The sequence below is a fragment of the Oncorhynchus mykiss genome, chromosome 2 (assembly GCF_013265735.2).
Source record: "Oncorhynchus mykiss isolate Arlee chromosome 2, USDA_OmykA_1.1, whole genome shotgun sequence".
Lineage (NCBI taxonomy): Eukaryota > Metazoa > Chordata > Actinopteri > Salmoniformes > Salmonidae > Oncorhynchus > Oncorhynchus mykiss.
This window is the reverse complement of record NC_048566.1, coordinates 23,235,155-23,255,257: the sequence shown is the minus strand read 5'-3', so window position 1 is coordinate 23,255,257 and position 20,103 is coordinate 23,235,155. Positions and strand designations below refer to the sequence as shown.

General features: G+C 43.7%; 3 protein-coding genes across 3 annotated transcripts; all 3 read right to left on the bottom strand.

Annotated features, from left to right (window-relative positions):
* On the bottom strand, positions 1 to 2,424 carry LOC110538364 (chymotrypsin-like protease CTRL-1). The gene is made up of 7 exons (XM_036942828.1): positions 2,270 to 2,424; positions 1,897 to 1,997; positions 1,477 to 1,556; positions 1,266 to 1,347; positions 937 to 1,117; positions 651 to 781; positions 1 to 384 (listed from the first exon to the last, which is right to left on the bottom strand). Exons 1-7 carry the CDS (start codon positions 2,382 to 2,384, stop codon positions 223 to 225), a joined length of 852 nt encoding a protein of 283 aa, XP_036798723.1. The 5' UTR covers positions 2,385 to 2,424; the 3' UTR covers positions 1 to 222.
* A 968-nt stretch (positions 2,425 to 3,392) lies between these two features.
* Positions 3,393 to 8,706, bottom strand: hsc70 (heat shock cognate 70). The gene is made up of 9 exons (XM_021624823.2): positions 8,532 to 8,706; positions 6,531 to 6,736; positions 6,042 to 6,247; positions 5,697 to 5,849; positions 5,022 to 5,577; positions 4,725 to 4,927; positions 4,427 to 4,625; positions 3,999 to 4,231; positions 3,393 to 3,818 (listed from the first exon to the last, which is right to left on the bottom strand). The coding sequence occupies exons 2-9, from the start codon at positions 6,733 to 6,735 to the stop codon at positions 3,630 to 3,632; spliced, it is 1,944 nt and encodes a 647-aa protein (XP_021480498.2). The 5' UTR covers position 6,736; positions 8,532 to 8,706; the 3' UTR covers positions 3,393 to 3,629.
* Positions 8,707 to 9,324: 618 nt separating this feature from the next.
* Positions 9,325 to 19,038, bottom strand: si:dkey-238d18.4 (GTPase-activating protein GYP7). Its single transcript, XM_036942760.1, has 11 exons — positions 18,764 to 19,038; positions 18,353 to 18,662; positions 16,431 to 16,616; positions 16,090 to 16,208; positions 15,510 to 15,613; positions 13,420 to 13,487; positions 12,881 to 13,027; positions 12,672 to 12,762; positions 11,261 to 11,409; positions 10,708 to 10,849; positions 9,325 to 10,606 (listed from the first exon to the last, which is right to left on the bottom strand). The coding sequence occupies exons 2-11, from the start codon at positions 18,648 to 18,650 to the stop codon at positions 10,444 to 10,446; spliced, it is 1,467 nt and encodes a 488-aa protein (XP_036798655.1). The 5' UTR covers positions 18,651 to 18,662; positions 18,764 to 19,038; the 3' UTR covers positions 9,325 to 10,443.
* Between the last annotated feature and the right edge of the window lie 1,065 nt (positions 19,039 to 20,103).

Genomic DNA, 20,103 nt, shown 5'->3' with positions numbered 1-20,103 from the left:
TTTCTTTATACAACTTTAATTGAATGCATCTTTTTCAGTTACATTGAAAACAATAAGACGGTGGCAACACAGTGAGCGGCTGTGCATGAGACAGGTTGAAATGTCACTTGCTGATGGGAAAGCCTGTATGACATCAAACACTCATCTATGGGACCACTGTTTGCAGGAAGAAGAGTTTGTGTGCGGAGACATGGCTGCTATTGCAGCTGGGGTCCACTCTGACTAGTTGGAAGCGACGGTCTGGTCAATCCAGCCACGCAGGTAGGCGACACGGGAGTAGACGGCAGGGGTACTGATGTTACAGTTGCTGGTGCCCCAGGACACGATGCCCACCTGAAACCACACACCACTGCTCTGACACACCAGAGGACCGCCAGAATCACCCTGGAGATGGAGGAGAGGTTAGGAGCACTGGCACTGGTGGAGATTATTGTAATAGGGGCTGAGTGGTGGCCTATCTGACTTGCATTGTCATGCCATTGCCAGAGAATTTGGTTAAACAAATATGTATCTGGCTGCTTTAAGATGGTGCGTGTGTTGGGGGAAAGGTTATTGCCGGGCGGAATGATACCAGAGTGATTAGAGAGAAATGTTCAGAAACTGACTGGAGAAAGGTAGCCTCAACTTGCTCCAGGAGTACAGTAAGTTACCTGGCAAGAGGACACTCCGGAGGCTCCGGCGCAGATCATGGCGTCAGTGATCCTGTTCTGGCCCCAGTACTGCTTGCACTGAGCAGGGCTCAGCAGAGGAAGGGCCACCTGCTGGAGGATACGGGGGCTTGCTGGGGACAGGGATCAGGGGACATGGTTAGGAAGGAGCTTAGTGCTCTAATGAAAGCTGAGGTGGAAACATTAGCATCCATTTGCACATACTCTTGTATTAACTGTAAATCTATCATGTATCAATAATGGTTCAGTAGCTTGTGTGGCCACTCACAGGTGGTGCCAGTCTTGCCCCAGCCAGTGGTGACACAGCGGGTTCCAGAGGGGAAGGAGGTGCTAGAGGTGGCCAGGCACACAGGGGACACGCGGGCGGTGATCTGGACGGGGGAGGACAGCTTCAGCAGGGTCACGTCGTTGTTAAAGTTCTGGCTGTTGTAGTAGGGGTGGGTGATAGCCTACAGGGATCAAGGAAAGTTGTAGACACATAGTGAAGTGATTCATCTTTGAAAGTGAACAGAATCTCAGAACTCTGGTAAAACCTGTGAAGCAGGCAGGCATGTTGTGGTTAAGTGAGTGGATCTCTCCCCAGGCTCCTGGACTTACCCTGGAGATGCTTTTGACCTGGATCGGCTCAGCATTGGACTGACGATCGTGCTCTCCCAGGATCACATGGTGACGGCCAGGACTGGAGAGAGAGAAAACCGATTACAGTGTGTATGAATGAACCCAGCTCATCTGAGTGAAACTAAGAGGAATGTAATATGTACTTATGAACATGGTGCTAATAAAGCACTATGGAATTAAATGCACTTACGTGACACGGCAATGGGCAGCAGTGACAACCCAGTTCTGGCTGATTAGGGAGCCTCCACAGAAGTGGAATCCAGAGGCATCCTGAAGGAGAAAGGGAGAGGTGGAAGACAGTATATAGTATCGGTCTGACCATAATGTGAAGACAGTAGATAGATAGTATGGGTCTGACCATAATGTGAAGACAGTAGATAGATAGTATGGGTCTGACCATAATGTGAAGACAGTAGATAGATAGTATGGGTCTGACCATAATGTGAAGACAGTAGATAGATAGTATGGGTCTGACCATAATGTGAAGACAGCACTTCCCAACATTTTCAACATACATTTACTCTTAAGTGGCTAACAAGAATTATCAGTGATTACAGCATTGTTGTGTGAAAAAACAATGTATAGAATGAAAGAGTGGAAATGGGGATACCTGAAGGGAGACTTGCCAGGGCCAGGAGCCAGATACGGCGTTCTGTCCGTTCACAATCTTCAAGCCGCTCACCTGCGGCGGGATGCTAGGCACTCCGCAACCTAGGGCACGAACACACAGTCTCAAACAACACCCTATCCTCATATATAATGCACCACTTTTGACCAAAGTCCTACATAGTTTTGATTAGCCTCAGAGTATGGACTGACATGCCTTCAGTAACTACCAAAGTATAATACAACACTTCACCTCCTTGTTGGCCAGGGCTTCTTTTAGCTATTCATCTCAACAGGACTTACCTATGTGAATAAATCAAGAATCAAAAAGATCAAATCAGTTCATATTATCAGACATTGACGATGACACCACTCACCCAGGGCTGAGGCCACCAAAGCGAGACAGCTGACGATCCAGAGCATGGCCATAGTGTAGTAGACTGTGCTTGACGTCTCTTTGTCCCTCTCCCTCTTATACCCTGGCAGGCCCATCAGTCATGTCTCCCACTCACCCACAGGTTCCCCCAAGGTCTGATAGAGCTGGGAACAGGTGGGAAAATCTCACACCTCAGGGACAGTCAGATACATGCTTGTGTTTGCCATGTAGTGCACTGTACTCTATGTGGGATAGGCCTTAGCAAACAAGGCTTTGCACAATGATTCCAGGGAAAGTCATAATTCTTTATCTTTATGCTGAGTGGAAAATATGCCCAGACCCCAAATTTGGTCCTCTGAAATGTCCTTAATGTCTTTTTTTCTGGTTTCTTATCACGCTGTCCAATTGGAGTTCTGATGATGGTCAGAACAATAACATCTTGTAACCGTGTGTTGCAATCCCACGAGCAGGGTGGAAAACCATGGTCAGACCGTTCTGTTTCTATGCAGCTGAACAAGACCGCAAAACAATCAAAAACAAAACACTTGATTAACATTATGGATTCAGATCATATGTTTTATGGAGCTCTTTGTGACAAAAAAATTTTTTTATTAAGAAAGGAAGCTATTGGGATTTATTCATCTACACAAAGTAGCAGTAAGGACGTGTTCACATTGCTATTCAAGTTCATGCTTTGACACATTTAAAATGTCACTACATTTGAGGGTTGTAACAGAGGACCCACCACCATGAGGTTGAGGCCACTGAGAAAACCTCCAGAAAATAGGATCTTATCCCATTACATTTTGAGAAAGAGACAAGTTTATCAACCAGTCAGGAACAACATCTGAATCTGCACATGGTGCTGTCTTCACACATCATAATCACATACATAGCTTTTTCTACTTCTTCATAATAAGATTGCTACAAGATGAATGTCACTTTTGAGGGAACTTTTCTGATGAGCAATAGTGCAGATGTTCATACAAGTTTATACGACTTTAAGCACTTTGTGACTCTGTTAATGTACATTAACTCTTATCTCTGTTAATGTACAAAATGCATTTGTCATCTCAAACCTAAGGGAGGGTATTTGGTGGGAGGTTAAAGAAAAACACAAAAAATGCTTATCAGAATCCAGCTTTATTGGTTGTGATATATTCAATCTGATAAAAGTGAAGGTTGTGTGAACTGCACAACAGTACAAAGCTGTAGGAGTCTGCCGTAGATATAAATATTACACAGGATGTTCTCAATAAAAGAAGTGATGACACAAGTCAAGTCTGCAGTAGGTGATGTGTGAAGCCTGGGAGCTGAGATATGGACAGGATGTGGATTCTCTCCTGTAGAGGTGAGGGATTTTAGTCCACCTCCTCGATGGTTGGACCAGAGGAAGAGCCAGCTCCAGCGCCTCCAGGCATACCGCCTGGCATACCGCCTGGCATACCTCCTGGTGGGCCTCCCGTACCCTGATACAGATTGGTAATGATGGGGTTACACACCTTCTCCAGCTCCTTCTGCTGGTGCTCATACTCATCCTTCTCTGCTGTCTAGATGAAGATAAGGGGAGAGATGAAGAGAGAGATTATGAGAGGGTAAGAGACACAGGGGGTGATCACAATATTCTATCTTATATGATTTACTTACTGTGAAACCAGTGCTAACCAACTAATGTTGCACTAAGAACACTCAATCTAGGTGGAACTCTAGACCAGCCACCTGTGGTTTACCTGGTTCCTGTCCAGCCAGGAGATAACTTCGTTGCACTTGTCCATGATGGTCTTCTTGTCCTCCGGGCTGATTTTTTCCGCGAGCTTCTCATCGTCCACGGTGCTCTTCATGTTGAAGGCCAGGGACTCCAGTGAGTTCTTAGCTGTGACCTTCTCCTTCTGAGCCTCGTCCTCAGCCCTGTACTGGTCAGCCTCTTGCACCATGCGCTCAATGTCCTCCTTGGTCAGACGTCCTGGGGATAACAAGATACCGACATCATTATATAATTTCCCATATGTGACATATTCATTATCTCTGACTCGCTCCTGTTGTCTCTCTTTCTTTTTGGGACTCTTTTCTTTGAGGAAAAGGTTGGAAATCAATAAGACCTTTGATCATGTCGTGAGGTTGAAGGTTAAGGAGGCATACCTTTGTCATTGGTGCATACCTTTGTCATTGGTGATGGTGATCTTGTTCTCCTTGCCGGTGCTCTTGTCCACCGCAGACACATTGAGGATGCCGTTGGCGTCAATGTCAAAGGTCACCTCGATCTGGGGGACGCCCCTGGGGGCAGGAGGGATTCCGGTGAGCTCAAACTTGCCGAGGATATTGTTGTCCTTGGTCATGGCTCTCTCCCCCTCATACACCTGAGAAAGAAATTGTGGGAATGGATTAATACCCGATAGTATAGGTGATCTGGCTACTTTACACAAACGTTGGCCTTGTACAGCTGATAAAAGACTCACCTGGATGAGCACTCCGGGTTGGTTTTCTGAGTATGTTGTGAAGGTCTGGGTCTGCTTGGTGGGGATGGTGGTGTTCCTCTTGATGAGCACGGTCATGACCCCTCCGGCTGTCTCAATACCCAGGGACAGGGGTGTGACGTCCAGCAGCAGCAGGTCCTGCACGTTCTCTGACTTGTCACCCGCTAAGATGGCAGCCTGCACAGCTGTGGAGGACAGAGAGGAGATGTTGGATGAAACATTAAATCACATACATTTGACACAGTGACATGTTCCTGCAACACACAGTGAGATACCTACCGGCACCATAAGCCACAGCCTCATCAGGGTTGATGCTCTTGTTGAGGTCTCGGCCATTGAATAGGTCCTGCAGAAGCTTCTGGATCTTAGGGATACGTGTGGAGCCTCCCACCAGGACGATGTCATGTATCTGGGCCTTGTCCATTTTGGCATCTCTCATAGACTTCTCCACAGGTTCCAGGGTACCGCGGAACAGGTCAGCGTTAAGCTCCTCAAAGCGAGCCCTGGTAATGGAGGTGTAGAAGTCGGCACCCTCGTAGAGGGAGTCAATCTCGATGCTGGCTTGGGTGCTGGAGGAGAGGGTGCGCTTGGCCCGCTCACAGGCAGTGCGCAGACGCCGCACCGCCCGCTTGTTGCCGCTGATGTCCTTCTTGAATTTACGCTTGAACTCACCGATGAAGTGGTTGACCATGCGGTTGTCGAAGTCCTCACCTCCCAAGTGAGTGTCGCCAGCAGTGGACTTGACCTCAAAGATGCCATCCTCGATGGTCAGGATGGACACGTCAAAGGTGCCGCCGCCCAGGTCGAAGATCAGGACGTTGCGCTCACCGCCGACCTGATAAGATAAGAGAGAGCAATTAAGTCAGTAGGACTTTCAAAGGACTAATCAAGCAGATCTAGTGTGAACTGTACAACCCAGTGTTTTTTTTTGTTTTTGTTTTGGGGTTTCTGTACCTTCTTGTCCAGGCCATAGGCGATGGCTGCAGCAGTGGGCTCGTTGATGATGCGCAGGACGTTGAGTCCAGAGATCACTCCAGCATCTTTTGTTGCTTGGCGCTGGGAGTCGTTGAAGTAGGCAGGGACTGTGATGACAGCATTGTTCACTGGCTGAAGAGGGAAAACACTATTAGTTAGATCTAGTGTGTATCATCCCTAACTAGACTGTCAGTTTCAGTCATTAACATATAATGTATACCCATCCAATCTTTTCAAACCTCCATGGGGTGCATGGAGTGGGTAGGAGCTAAGAGTAGATTTGGAATTGAGGTGTTTTTTAATTTGGTTAGTCAGAATCCCTACCTTGCCCAGGTAAGCTTCAGAGATCTCCTTCATCTTGGTGAGCACCATGGAGGACACCTCCTCAGGGAAAAAGGTCTTCCTCTCTCCCTTGTACTCTACCTCCATCTTGGGCTTGCCACCATCGCTCACCACTGTGAAGGGCCAGTGCTTCATGTCCGACTGTACCACGGCATCATCAAACTTACGACCAATTAGACGCTTGGCATCTTTGGACACAGGGATGGCAGAGTAGGGTTGATTTTCAAGAGTAGGATGAATTTGTCTGTGGACACTGGTCTAAGGTCAGTTTTGCATTTCCCCCTAATGGAGTGGCGCGAGGCTGATGGATTTAAATCTAGTACTTTTAGGCCCTCAAGTGGGGACTACTGATAACAACAGGCAAGAGGCTACAGCGCTGAGCTTAAAGTAAAACCTTGATTTGGTTCCCTTTGTCCACTAGAGGCTTCATCTAACTACCCCCTGTGTGTCAAGGTGAGGTGATGTGCTTACCGAACACAGTGTTGGTGGGGTTCATGGCCACCTGGTTCTTGGCGGCGTCACCGATCAGCCTCTCCGTGTCGGTGAAGGCCACATAGCTGGGTGTGGTTCTGTTGCCCTGGTCGTTGGCGATGATCTCCACCTTGCCATGCTGAAAGATGCCCACACAGGAGTATGTGGTCCCCAGGTCAATGCCTACTGCTGGTCCTTTAGACATCCTGCAACAACAAGACCAGAATTAGAGTTCATTAATGAGAGGAGAATTACTTGAAATATTTGAGAATTATGTAGGCCTACAGTATCATACAAGAATGTTGAAAGATACTTTTCATGAAGGCGATATTGTTATAAAACCTCTTTTGAATATTATCAGTTATTAGTAGTTAGCAACAGGTAGTTAGATGACAACAGTCAAATGTTTCAACTTGTGTTGAAAGCCTTTGGGGTTAAAGGTCATCATGTTCATGTATGTGCTTGCGTGTGTATGCGTGCCACGTGCACGTCTTTGACAGTGTGTGTGTTCCTTCCCTGTCATTCACAGAGAGCAGATGCAGTCCCACGTGAGCCCCCAAATTGGAAGTGATCCCCGGGGCTCAGCTGTTCTAGAAAGTGCTGTCTTGGCAACATGCCAACCAGTGGAGTGGTACCAACACCACAACTCCTTAAAGCAGCAGTACCACCAGTAGCATGCCAACAGGCCACCCTCCCTCACCCTCCCCTCCCTCATCCTGTTTTCCCCTCTCCACAGATCATTCTGGCAATACAACACCCAACTGTTACCAGCCAGGCTAAGTCAATGTGATGTATTAACACAGTGGCTTTTTTCCAACAGCTGAATCACACAAACTACCAACACATTCTATTAATATGGCTCACAGATCTGTTGTTGGAACACGGGTTGGATTAAATTAAGTGATTATTAATGAGCAGTTAAGTAAAACTGGACTTTGCCAATATCATATGTACCTAGTACATAGTTACCTTGTTGAAATACTTACTACTGTACTTCACTATTGTGTAATATGGAAGGTATTATGGGCCTGGACTGTAATAACAGTAAAGGCCTTAGAAACCTCACTGCTGGAGAAGGAACTATGATATATTTTAAAGCTGTTACCTCACAATTAACTAATACATTAAGTCAGTGGGGACACAAGTGGGGATTGTTGAAATGGTGAACATGCTAGACAGGGCCAGATCATGTGGTGAGGCCCAAATATTTTATCGTAAAAAAAAAAAGTGGCATGTAAATACTGTACCTAATTATGTTATACAGCCACTTACTGTATTCTTGTGAAAGGATAAAATTAGCATTTCTCATATTCGGGATGGATTAAATAGACAAAGCCACCTCACACAAACAACTGGTACTTGTAAATTCCTTATCACTTACGATCTAATTCTGTTACTCCTGGTATTTTCATTTAATTTGAACAAACCCTTGTTAGCATCCTTTTTTATCTATTTAAAATAAAAAAAAAACGTATCTAATAACTATCGGTGCTAAGCATACCATACATACCACTGTACCCATATTTAGATCAGCTGCGCATATTTCATATGTGCATGATTAGTGTTCAAACTGACAGAAGCATCAAGCATGTGGACAGAGCTTAACCATTGGGTGTGGTGTGTGAAACTATGACAGTGTTTGTGACATACAGTGAGACAAGGCAGGCCACAAAGGGATTACAGGCACTGGTCAAACTTCCACTGGTCAAGCACGTCAGTGGACACTGGACAACATGTGTGTCCAGAAACAGAAAGTCATGCAATAGACAAATCATTCAAACAGGCTTTACAAGAACTTTTGGCTTCATGCTACTTAAAAAACACTACTTAAACAATTTGAGATAAGCTTTATGCTAGCTCTTAACACTCCTCCAACAGCCAATAGTTGACATAAAGCATGCTAGCGTCATTATGAGAGTGGGGTCATGTCCCTTGAGTTGGACAGGAGCTGGCAAGTCAAAAAGCAGAGCTGAATGCAACGCTTCTTAGAAAAGGAGTTACCTTGCTCAGTCAGTTGTGCAACGCTTCAAAGATTACCACACAAACCACAGAACACCGGCTGCTCAATTCCACTGAAGCACTCCTCTCCTTTTCCTGGACAGAAAGACTAAGAGGACGAGTGTCAGGTCTCTCCAGAGTATATAGTCACAGACAGACAGACAGCACATGGCTCACTGAGATTCCATCAGGGAATCAGGTGACTCAGCCAGAGAAAGTTCTAGGCCCACGTAGCTGCCTGCATGTGCCCATTCAGTGCTAGCCAACTAACTTTCTGGTATAGGAGTTGCTGTATGCCCTTTTTCAGTGAATAAAAATAGAAATGAGAAAAGACTACTGTATTTTCTCTCTACACTTTATCCTAATTCCTGTTTTATATAAATAAATAAAAAAGTGAAACAAGTTTGTCCTGTTCAGAGTAAGGAGGTTTTCTCAGGGCATGTTAAATTTGATTCACATGGTCTGGGGGCTGTTCAGTGAGATAAGCACTGTGAGAAGACTACAGATATCTCCTACCAGCAGCCGGCCTGTGGATTCACATTCATTAGAAAAGATGGACAGCAAGCAGCAAAGCACATTCTAGTTTGTACTGTAAATTACACGATGTAATGAATTTAAAGTATTTTGGAATAAATTAAGCATGTTTTTTTATATATATAGTTGTCTGAACCTTTCCTAGCATGCTCCATGAAAATACTACCCTAACCATGAAAGCATTCACCAAGGGCTTAAGTCAAGTAGGTCACACTAAGGCTATTCTAAAAAGGTTAAATGAAGAAAAGATTCACACATCTTTAATGTCCTACAGTTTATTACATTTAACCCTTATATAATAACAGTCCATACATACAATGACAAGCCTGTCCCTCCAACATGTGGAAACCTATTCTTCACTCTAACTCGCAGGTCGAGGAACTGAAATGTCAAGCAGTGAAACATCTGGAAATAATCCTCCTCACTGGTGGCCTTCGTTTGTAAAGCATTTTTTAATGAATTGCTCCTAACCCAATTATACTCAGAATTACATGTTCACTCCTATCTGCCTAAAAGCACTGGACACCTGAAAGTGACATCTCCTTCAATGGCAATTAGCTGGATCAGAATAAAACATTTAAATCACCAACAAACTAACATCAAACTTTCACTAAGCAAGATTGTGACAGACATGCATATTTATTTTAGTATTCCAGACAGTATTGGCTCAGAACTGAACCAATGAACAGCTACTCCTGTCACACAGGTCCACTATGACACATAGGTCAGCTGGCATCCTATTTTATACCTTTAGAAATAGACTGACTAGAACAGGCATCCCCGTAATTATATTTCTATGTTTACCAATAGCAGGGAGTCACAACACATGCAAACTGTTTCTACATGCAATTTTTCAGTGGTCTTGATGCAGTTCCAAGACTTGTTTTCTTCCAGTAGTATCACATATTATATAGTTGAATCTCAGATCAAGGGTGAGAACACCTTTTGGCCACATCATAGTCCTAATTATTATATCATTTTGTAAACAGGGCTTTCTTCTAAACTCACCAAGAAAAACATAGAAATCAAGAAGGCCAAACTCCAGGTGAACGTATGTAACCAATTCAGCGTTGCACACTTTTCTACCCGTTCATTGACACCTTTCTAAATAATAAATATATATGTTTTAAATAGATAGAAATTAGCATAATCAGATACAACAACAAAGACAGTCCAAATTGATAGAATTGTTGGTAAGTAAGCAGCATCACTCACTCAAGGTAGATCCCACAGAAATATGAATGCTTCAACGTTAGTGGACAAGACATGTAAATAGCACACACTCATCTTAGGAAATAGGTCCCTTGTTTTGAGTCCACCCCACAGTTACTACAGGTTGTAGCTGAATGTTCAAGAGGTTAAGTTAAGGACTGATCTGGGTTCAGGAGAAGAAGCTGCGGAGCTGGAACAAGAAGTGTCCCTCCTTGTTTTTACTTGTCCTGCAGCGGCCGTTCATATAGTCCCAAGCAGAGCGCTTACAGTAGTTGTAGAAATGCTCCTCTGCTTTCTTCAGTGTGAGGTTCAGGTCCAGAGTTCCCTGCAAACTGCACAGAGAGAAACACTGATGAGCCTGGTTGTATTGCTTTGTAATGACAAGGCAAATATTTTTGAGGATGGACAGACGCAGATACACACACACACACACCTGTTGGTGAACTGGATGAGCTGCACATCGTTCCTACACCTCAGCAGGGCATCTCTGTTGTCCAATAATATGGTGGCACAGATGAAGAGTTCAAAGGTGAACTCTGTGTTGACGGCCTGTGCCTCAGACACTGGTTTATCCTCTGGAACAATCCCAGAGCATTCGTTACAACACAAACAAATCACAAGAAGGACAACATACCATTGTTATAAGCAAATACAGAAGGACCAAAACGGGCTTCTGTAAATTCATATGACCAATTGTATGGACATATACACTACATGACCAAAAGTATGTGGACACCTGCTCGTTGAACATCTCATTCCAAAATCAGCACTCGGTGGTCCTGTTCTGTGAGCTTGTGTGGTCTACCACTTCGTGGCTGAGCCGTTGTTGCTCCTAAACATTTCTACTTGACAATATATTGTGTAATTGGAACCATGCTTTGCAGTGTTTATGTACTGTCACACATGTCACTGACTCACTAGCCTGGAACTTGGAAGGATGGCCACAGGAGACCACAGTCTCACCTATACTGTGACTACGGTCTCACCTATACTCTGCCTGCGGGCGATCCTCTCCTGGTAGCGGGCGCGGTCCACCTGCTGGGAGATGAGCTCCAGGTGGTCACAGCTCAGGATCTCAAAGAGACGCAGGGCATCACAGTGCTCAAACTCCCTTTGGAAACCCAGTAGCAGCCATCTGGGAGAGGGGACACACATAAATGTAAGTATACACATTTCATGCAAATACCCCCCTTCAAATTAGTGGATTCTGCCATTTCAGCCACACATGTTGCTGACAGGTGTATAAAATCAAGTACAGTCATGTAATCTCCATAGACAAATATTGGCAGTAGAATGGCCCTTAAGAGCTCATTGGACTTTCAACGTGGCACAGTCATAGGATGCCACCTTTCCAACAAGTCAGTTCATCAAATTTCTGCCCTGCTAGAGCTGCCCCGGTCAACTGTAAATGCTGTATTGTGAAGTGGAAACGTCTAACAGAAACAACGGCACAGCCGCGAAGTGGTAGGCCACACAAGCTCACAGAACGTGACCGCCGAGTGCTGAAGCGCGTAAAAATTGTCTGTCCTCAGGTTGCAACTCTTACTTCTGAGTTCCAATCTGCCTCTGAAAGCAATGTCACCACAATACATTTTATTTGGGAGCTTCATGAAATGGGTTTCCATGGCCAAGCAGCTGCACAAGTCTAAGATCACCATGCGCAATTCCATGCGCCGGATGCAGTGGTGTAAAGCTTGCAGCCATTGGACTTTGGCGCAGTGCAAACGTGTTCTCTGGAGTGATGAATCACACTTCACCATCTGGCAGTCTGACGAAAGAATCTGGGTTTGGCGGATGCCAGGAGAACGCTACCTGTCCAATGCACAGCGCCAACTGTAAAGTTTGGTGGAGGAGCCATAATGGTCTAGGCCCCTTAGTTCCAATGAAGGGAAATCTTAACACTCCAGCATACAATGACATCCTAGATGATTTTGTGCTTCCAACTTTGTGGCAACAGTTTGGAGAAGGCCCTTTCCTGTTTCAGCATGACTTTGCCCCCGTGCACAAAGCGAGGTCCATTCAGAAATGGTTTGTCGAGATCGGTGTGGAAGAACTTGACTGTTCTGCACAGAGCCCTGACCTCAACCCCATCGAACACCTTTGGAATGCCAACTGCGAGCCAGGCCTAATCGCCCAACATCAGTGCTCAACCTCACTAATGTTCATGTGGCTGAATGGAAGCAAGGCCCCGCAGCAATGTTCCAACATCTAGTCGAAAGCCTTCCCAGAAAAGGTGAGGCTGTTATAGCAGCAAAGAGGGGACCAACTCCATATTAATGCTCATGATTTTAGAATAAGATGTTCGACTAGCAGGTGTCCACATACACTACATGGTATGTGGAAAAAGTATGTACTGCAAACACATACAAATGCAGTATATGCGTGTGTGTTGTGTACCTGTGACAGAAGGTGAAACTCTCCATGCTATCTGTTATCAGGTGGGTGTGGAGCTGAGGATCTAACTCCTTCAGCAGTGCTGCCTCCAGCTCTGAGTGACAACAATCAAAATGTTAATAACATTACCTTATTATCAAGTCTACCATATTATTACACATGTACAGAGAAGACAGACAAATAAATAAAAACAATTAAAACTAATAACAAACCTATCTTCCTGTGCAGGCCGTCAGCGCGGAAGTCCTTGGAGAACTTCTCCATGTAGTAGGAGAAGCTCCAGTAGGTGTCCACCTCAGAGTCCAGCACCTCCAGGAATCGGCTACAAAGGTCATTCATCCCCTGGGCATAGCTCACCTCTGACCCCCATCACATCAGCATGAAGAAAGTAAATAAATACAGTTACTTTAGCTTCCTACTAAGAATAAGGGGATAATCTGAACATGTGAATATGTATGTAAATTTCTCATAAGTTATGCATTTACTTCCATGGCAGATAGGGACGAAAACGTACACACACATTTGTCAAGTTAGGATTGTGTGACATGTTACTCCGCCAACATATTATTTCTCCACTAGAGGGCTCTCTAACGAAACGTCCTTTCAGTGGTTGGGTGACAACCGGCTCATGACCAGTATACAGTATTTGCAGCACTAAAAACAGAGATAGGCAGGATCAAAGATAAACAGAGAGAGAGAAAAGAAAGAAAGAGACAGAAGAGAAAGAGACAATAGGAGAAAGAAAGATTACCTGGGTGAAAAGCAGCATATGTGATGAGAATATCCCTCAACACCAACAGATTGCCCAAGCCTTCACCCCTGTAAAAGCAAACAAACCAAAATCACTAGGATTGCAAAGGGAGAAAAGGTTACCGGTACTTTACCAGTACACTACTAGAATATTGGACACTTTCTAGGATTTTAGGTAATTTTCATAACATGTAACAGATAAAATAAGATGTTTAAATGTGACAAAGCTGTTAAACATAATCCTTAATAAAACCCATTAATTTATGAATACAGTTAGTATTTAATATGAGGGTTTCAGCATGGAATGTCCTTTATCTTTTTTTATATGCTTTTATTTATTTTACTATGGGTATGTCAATATGTCTTTGTTGTAAATGTTTTGGGGCCGAACTGGTGGCAGTTGTTAAAAAAGTAAATAGTTGGAAGAGTTGAAGAGGTAATTGCAAACAATGTCATTCTATTTAATATGCTTTTTTCCATTATGTAGGCCATTTTCTCCTGAACCATATGGTCTATCCACTAGAACAGGGTTTCCAGAACTTTCTTTTTTTTTGCAACCCAACCATGTAAAAACAGTGATGTAATCAAAGGCCAATGTTTACTTTTTTAAATTGGGTCTATGGCAGTCTATTAGAAATCAGTTTGACAGTACTTCAATCTAAAGGAAGTACGGTTTGAGGTGACAAATGCATCAGAAAGGTATTGGGAAGTTCAGAAGATCATCAGGCAATAATTTTTTATGGTATTCTGTGTAGAAAAGATAATTGATATTATTTTCCCCCCCAGTCTGATTTAGAGCCTGGTCTTGTCCACTCTGTTCTAATGAGTCCTGCGCAGCTTGAGGGAAACAGAAGACACATTCCTTATCTTTCAGTGAAGGGGTCATAATATTTTGTAGCTTAAACCGTAAAAGATGTTGAGACACATTTGTAGGAAGAAAAAAGAAACTGCTCTGTTTATTACAACTGTATCTAGGAGGCTACTGGAGGTTACTGACAGAACCCCGGTTCTATGAACCAAGCGCAATTATTATTATTTTTTCTTTCAGTCGCAACCCCTAGTTTGGGAAACACTGCACTAGAAACGAATGGACAATATGGACACACAGATGTAAAGATTAAGAAAAGATCACTATTTTATATGATTTTTTTTTTTTTTAAGTTACCATAGATAAAGTAATTTTGGTAATTAACAGTTAATTTGACAAAATCTAATAACTTTGGTAAATTACCAGTAGTTTTGCAACCCTCGTTAAAACAAATAAGATCAAATAGACCGATACCTCACACAAAAAGACTGATCCTTAAAACGAGCAGCTACATGTAGCCTACTGGCTTTATATGGGTTGTAATGTCACGCTAAAAAAACTAACGTTGTAACGACACAGCCTTCTTATTCTAAAACCAACTGGTAGTCAGTGTGACACTGCTTACACATGTTGACAGAACGAACACTTAAGGCCCTACTCCAATATGCCCTGTTGATTTAAGTGTTGAACTGTTTGTAGCTGACAGCCTGCCAGAGGAGTTTAAACAGAAATCCTGTAAAGCTTCCTGTTTCTGTATTGAGCAATGTTCCCTGTAAAGGCATCAGCATGCTTTAGTTTGCCTGGCAGCTAGCCGAGCTCAACTAACCGAAACCAAACTAATGTGATCACTTACTCCAATAAAAAACCTCTGCTTGAAAAACGAGATTTTTTTTTTTAAAAAGTGGCAAGAGTACTGTTTGTCCATTTTGAGACGCCGTAGCCAGATTACACTTCCTCAAAAAAGTCAGGATTAATTTAAGGTAACTCAAGAAATCTGTCATTAATTTTGAGGATTTCCAGAAGAGATCTTAATCGTGCAATTTTGTATCTGACTAGAATGTTTGGTGCAGTATTTCTCAAGTGAAAGAAAATGTGCATGAGGACGAGTCATCTCTCATTGAAGAATCCCTACTGGTGACCAATCTCCGACGAAGGGGCGTAGACTCTGGCTACCGACTTACTATTTGATCACCACAAAGTATTGAGAATTCATCTGTGAGAATTTCATTGGCGCTCTCTCTCTGTACAGAGACTGAAGTTGATAATGAACTAAAGCCACTCACGAGTAGTAGGGTAGGTCTCTGTCTGTCCGAGGCACATCCTTGTCGATGATTCGGATGGCCTCTTGGAGCTCCTCCAGATCAAAGGTCACCCGCTCAAACAACACCTGCGTTCAGGGGTCAGAGAAACAAAGATATTAGTGGTCAGATGGACTATGTCATCATCTCAGACCTCAGTCTATAACATACTGTAGACTGTAAAGGTCTGTAACAAGACATGTCAACCTCAGAGTGTGACCAGCTGTTAAGAGATTGTAAAAAATATACATAATATTCAGTAATAAAATGACAGAGTGGATTATATTGACATGTCCATGACTAAAACACACAGTTTGTAGCCTAACACCCATATCCTGGTGCAATATAAACTGACAACATTTCAAACAGCCCCAAGCTAAATTACCTTAGTACATTTTCAACGCATAGCACTTCTGCTGAACATATTAACTATGAATGGGTAAATGGTCAATAGGGAAGGTGTATGGTCATTTTGATCTCTTACACTCAAATGTGAAGAGGGAGAAGCAGTTAAACCATGTACTTTTCAGGGTGTTCTGTGTGTACTTTGAGGCTGGTGGTTTACCTGGGCCTGTAGCTCCAGAAAGGACAGCCTCTCCTTGACCTCGTCACTCTGGTTCTGAGTCTGCAGCTGGACCCTGTCCTGCCTCACATCGAAGTACCGCACCGCTGCCACCAACTCAGCTAGAAACACACACAGGGAGGGGGGAAGAGAATGGGAGACAGGAGTGAAGAGTGTGAGTGAAGGAAGTAACTTTACAGGAGGAAACCAGAGAATTTACAAAATTGGTTGAGCTCATAGATTCCAGCATAAAGTTGATGAGTCTAGAATAAGGTGCTGAACAACAATAGATAGCAAGAGAGAGAGAAAGAGAGCGTATAAGTTGATCTACATCCGGGCCCTACCATCGGTGCCATTTATACGCAGTCGAATGGCGGCAGGAAAAAGCTGCTGCCACTTCCTCTTCATGGAGTGGTAGCGGACGTTGAGCTGCTCCTGCAGTAGGGGGCGCTCCAGAGAGGTGGAGCTGCAGGGGTACATCCCAAACAGGAAACGCCACACCTGGCCGCGCCCCGAAGGGGACATACCACCTAGACACATACAGCACAGGTTGAGTCCAGATACTTTACAATGGCTTCTTTCCTCCTGTGTATTCCATTTCCTCGCTCCTCAACCTCACTGATGGGAAACAACTGGATAGGTGAGAGATGCAAAGACATGTCCACTTGGTGTTCTGGACTGGTAGGTCTCTAGCTTTTCAGCAGAGTTGACTCAGGTTATAATGTAATGTTGAGACAAGGACTTTTGCATAATTTTACAGGAGTGTGAAGACTAGACTAGAACTAAAATTTAAAAGATAAGCTATTGGATCAATTGGCCTCTTGACTAGATTTAAAAATATATATATGTATTTAGCTAGGCAAGTCAGTTAAGAAAGAATTATTATTTACAATGACGGCATACACTGGCCAAACCCTAACGACGCTGGGCCAATTGTGCGCCGCCCTATGGGACTCCCAAACACGTCCGGTTGTGATACAGCCTGTAATCGAACCAGGGTTTGTAGTGATGCCTCTAGCACTGAGATGTGCAGCGGTCTAAGACACTACAATTCGGGAGATAAAGTGGCTAATTTTTTCCTTTCCTTCTAGCTAATTCATCCCTAAACAAACTAGGCTTCTCAAGGAATGAGTGGCTTATAATGGTTAGTGTGCAAAACAAGTCTTGATCCCCAGCATGGAGACCTTTAGCCCCCTTAGAACGCTGACAGGGATCATTATATAATGTTTTTGCACCATAGTCAATGCAGCTAATGATATCGCACCAGAGGAGAGAAGGAATGTGCATCAATGAAAGAGGGGGGGGTCCATGTTCCTGATGAAGTTTTTTGATAAACACAGTCACAGTAGTAACGCCTCTGTAGCAGTGTACCATGTACCTAGCTCACAGAACTCTACCTTGGGTGCAATGGAAGACTCATGACTCTCTCTGAGCTTTTCAGCATGACGAAGCCCTGGGGGGGGGGGGGGGGGGGGGGGGGGGGGGGTCAGTGTTTACAGTCAACACTATGCACTCTGATTCCTACATCTTGGTCATATACTGTAGCTGTTCCCCCTAACCACTGATACATGGTCAGCTATTTTGTCATCCCTAAATGGTTAAGATTATGATTGGTAGTTGGATAATCCTAGATCTGATGTTAGGGTCCATTTTCACCTTGAGCTTGAAAACATGTGAGTGAAGGCCCTGAGTGTACCGGTGACTGCAAATTACTTATGGAGCATTGATGCAGATAGAAGCAATTAAGTATACAGTCCCCAGCTATTCACCCATTCATACACCCCCTCTCTTGTTTTCCCTCAGGATCAGCTGTGTGTGGACTGTTGATGTCATACCCACAAACCATGACTGATGGATTTCATGTGAATCATGATTTTTCCTCCCTCTGAAAATAATCTGTCAGATCACACCAACGTCTTGACTGGTAACTGTAAAACCAAACCATTGTCGGTTTCTAAAAGTCTTTGCTTGAGGGGTCTCAGTGAGGTTTGATTACATGGCTTTCTGGAGAATGGTTGAACTGTAGTGCAGTCAGCTAGCTCCTCAGGCAAACATCACTTGACTTCCTCTTGACTTGTAGATATTGATAGAGCAATATCTGGGAAACAATTTAACTTTACTTAATTTAAACTGTGATAGGCTCCAGCTTACTGGCCCATAATGTTTGAATATTAAATCATTTTCAATAAATTCATATGTTGAATTATGAATTGGCAGTGATTCATGCCCATCAATTTATCTTTAGGATATCGTATCCCATCCTTACCATTCTTGAAAATGTGCATCCGCAGCCTGGACTCGTCCACTCTCCCCTCTGCGTCCATAACGCCAGGTAATTCGAGTGGTGTCGTGGGTAGAGCAGGTGCGTTTACCAGTGATACTATCTGTTGGTTCCCAGACTCCGCCGTGACATTATTGACTCGTGAACTTATTTTAGTTGTCCCATGCTTTCCCTTTGTTTTAAGGGGAGTCCCATGTACTCCGTGTTCTTTGGCGGTACTTTCACGACCGGGAATATCGAGTGCAGGTGAGTGCTGTAGCCCGTTCTCCTGTAGAGTGTCCATGATGTATACTCACTAATGACACGAAGTGTAAAACACAAACATCCCTCCTCGTGAAAACGGTGTGCCCGCTAAATTTGTTTGTTGTAAAAATAAATTAAAAAGTTTCGTTTTACCTTCCTTTCAATGTTATGTTTATGATGCGCTGCGCTCCGACTTTCAATGGAATATCCTTCAATACACAGGAGTTAGAACATTTCCCAGTTCAGGCAGGAATCCATGTTGTGTGAGACTGCTATGCTCTGCCCACTTTAAACCTCACGACCAAAGTTCTTCCTGTGAGTCAGTCATATGACTGAACCTTATTGTTTTGTGTGTGGCCTACATTCGGGTTTTTATGTCGGGTTGAAAGCCGCAATTCTTAGGCTACAGGAGCATTTTAACACCACCTAGGGGTTTTTACAAGATCACTATTTATACTAGGCTACACATGGTCAGTCTGGCATAAGCGTTTGAAAGTGAAACGCCTTCATTCATATTCGTGGCTTCTTATGATGGACAAGGCTTACAGCTAACTAGTCAAAACTGCTCTTTTGTCATGCTACACCCAAACCTAACTCTTCACATTTCCTCCCACACTATGATTAAAAATATATATATATATTTATCCATTATTTTACCAGGTAAATTGACTGAGAACACGTTCTCATTTGCAGAAACGACCTGGGGAATAGTTACAGGGGAGAGGAGGGGGATGAATGAGCCAATTGTAAACTGGGGATTATTAGGTGACTGTGGTGTTTTGAGGGCCAGATTGGGAATTTAGCCAGGACACCGGGGTTAACACCCCTACTCTTACAATAAGTGCCATGCGATCTTTAATGACCTCAGAGAGTCAGGACACCCGTTTAACATCCCATCCGAAAGACAGCACCCTACACAGGGCAGTGTCCCCAATCACTGCCCTGGGGCATTGGGATATTTTTTTAGACCAGAGGAAAGAGTGCTTCCTACTGGCCCTCCAACACCACTTCCAGCAGCATCTGGTCTCCCATCCAGGAACTGACCAGGACCAACCCTGCTTAGCTTCACAAGCAAGCCAGCAGTGGTATTCAGGGTGGTATGCTGAATGGAAGTGTTCTGTGAAATGCAGATTCAGTGCAATACTAAAAGTACAAACTAATACAATATGTTGGGCCTTTTTCCATTAATGAATTGAATAAGTACTTAACATTTTTTAAATTTAACCTTTATTAAATCCTCCAAATGAAATCTTTAAGAACTGATTGTGAGGCTTCCAAGCACTATGATGACCAACAGCTTCACTGCCAGAAAAGCATAAAAATAAAAGTTGCATCTCTGAAGTATTCTCTTCTGCACCTTAAAAAAACCAAAATAATCAAAATAATTTTAAAAACATTAACTACAAAGGGAAGGACAACATCATCTGTATGATAACGTGATACATTTTTGAGCAATACAATAGTAATGGAATAAATGTGATATTTTTTGTCCT

What these genes read in the sequence shown, in the direction of transcription:
- si:dkey-238d18.4 (XM_036942760.1), bottom strand. Translation starts at nt 18,650, where the DNA reads ATGGACACTCTACAGGAGAACGGGCTACAGCACTCACCTGCACTCGAT. An exon ending in ATATGCTGCTTTTCACCCAG is followed by an intron (nt 13,028 to 13,419) that starts GTAATCTTTCTT and finishes GATGGGGGTCAG; the next exon opens with AGGTGAGCTATGCCCAGGGG. An exon ending in CGCCCGCAGGCAGAGTATAG is followed by an intron (nt 10,850 to 11,260) that starts GTGAGACCGTAG and finishes GGATTGTTCCAG; the next exon opens with AGGATAAACCAGTGTCTGAG.
- hsc70 (XM_021624823.2), bottom strand. Translation starts at nt 6,735, where the DNA reads ATGTCTAAAGGACCAGCAGTAGGCATTGACCTGGGGACCACATACTCC. An exon ending in CACCATCACCAATGACAAAG is followed by an intron (nt 4,232 to 4,426) that starts GTATGCACCAAT and finishes TGTTATCCCCAG; the next exon opens with GACGTCTGACCAAGGAGGAC. An exon ending in CCTGGCTGGACAGGAACCAG is followed by an intron (nt 3,819 to 3,998) that starts GTAAACCACAGG and finishes ATCTTCATCTAG; the next exon opens with ACAGCAGAGAAGGATGAGTA.
- LOC110538364 (XM_036942828.1), bottom strand. Translation starts at nt 2,384, where the DNA reads ATGGGCCTGCCAGGGTATAAGAGGGAGAGGGACAAAGAGACGTCAAGC. An exon ending in GGGCAAGACTGGCACCACCT is followed by an intron (nt 782 to 936) that starts GTGAGTGGCCAC and finishes CCCTGTCCCCAG; the next exon opens with CAAGCCCCCGTATCCTCCAG. An exon ending in CCGGAGTGTCCTCTTGCCAG is followed by an intron (nt 385 to 650) that starts GTAACTTACTGT and finishes CTCCATCTCCAG; the next exon opens with GGTGATTCTGGCGGTCCTCT.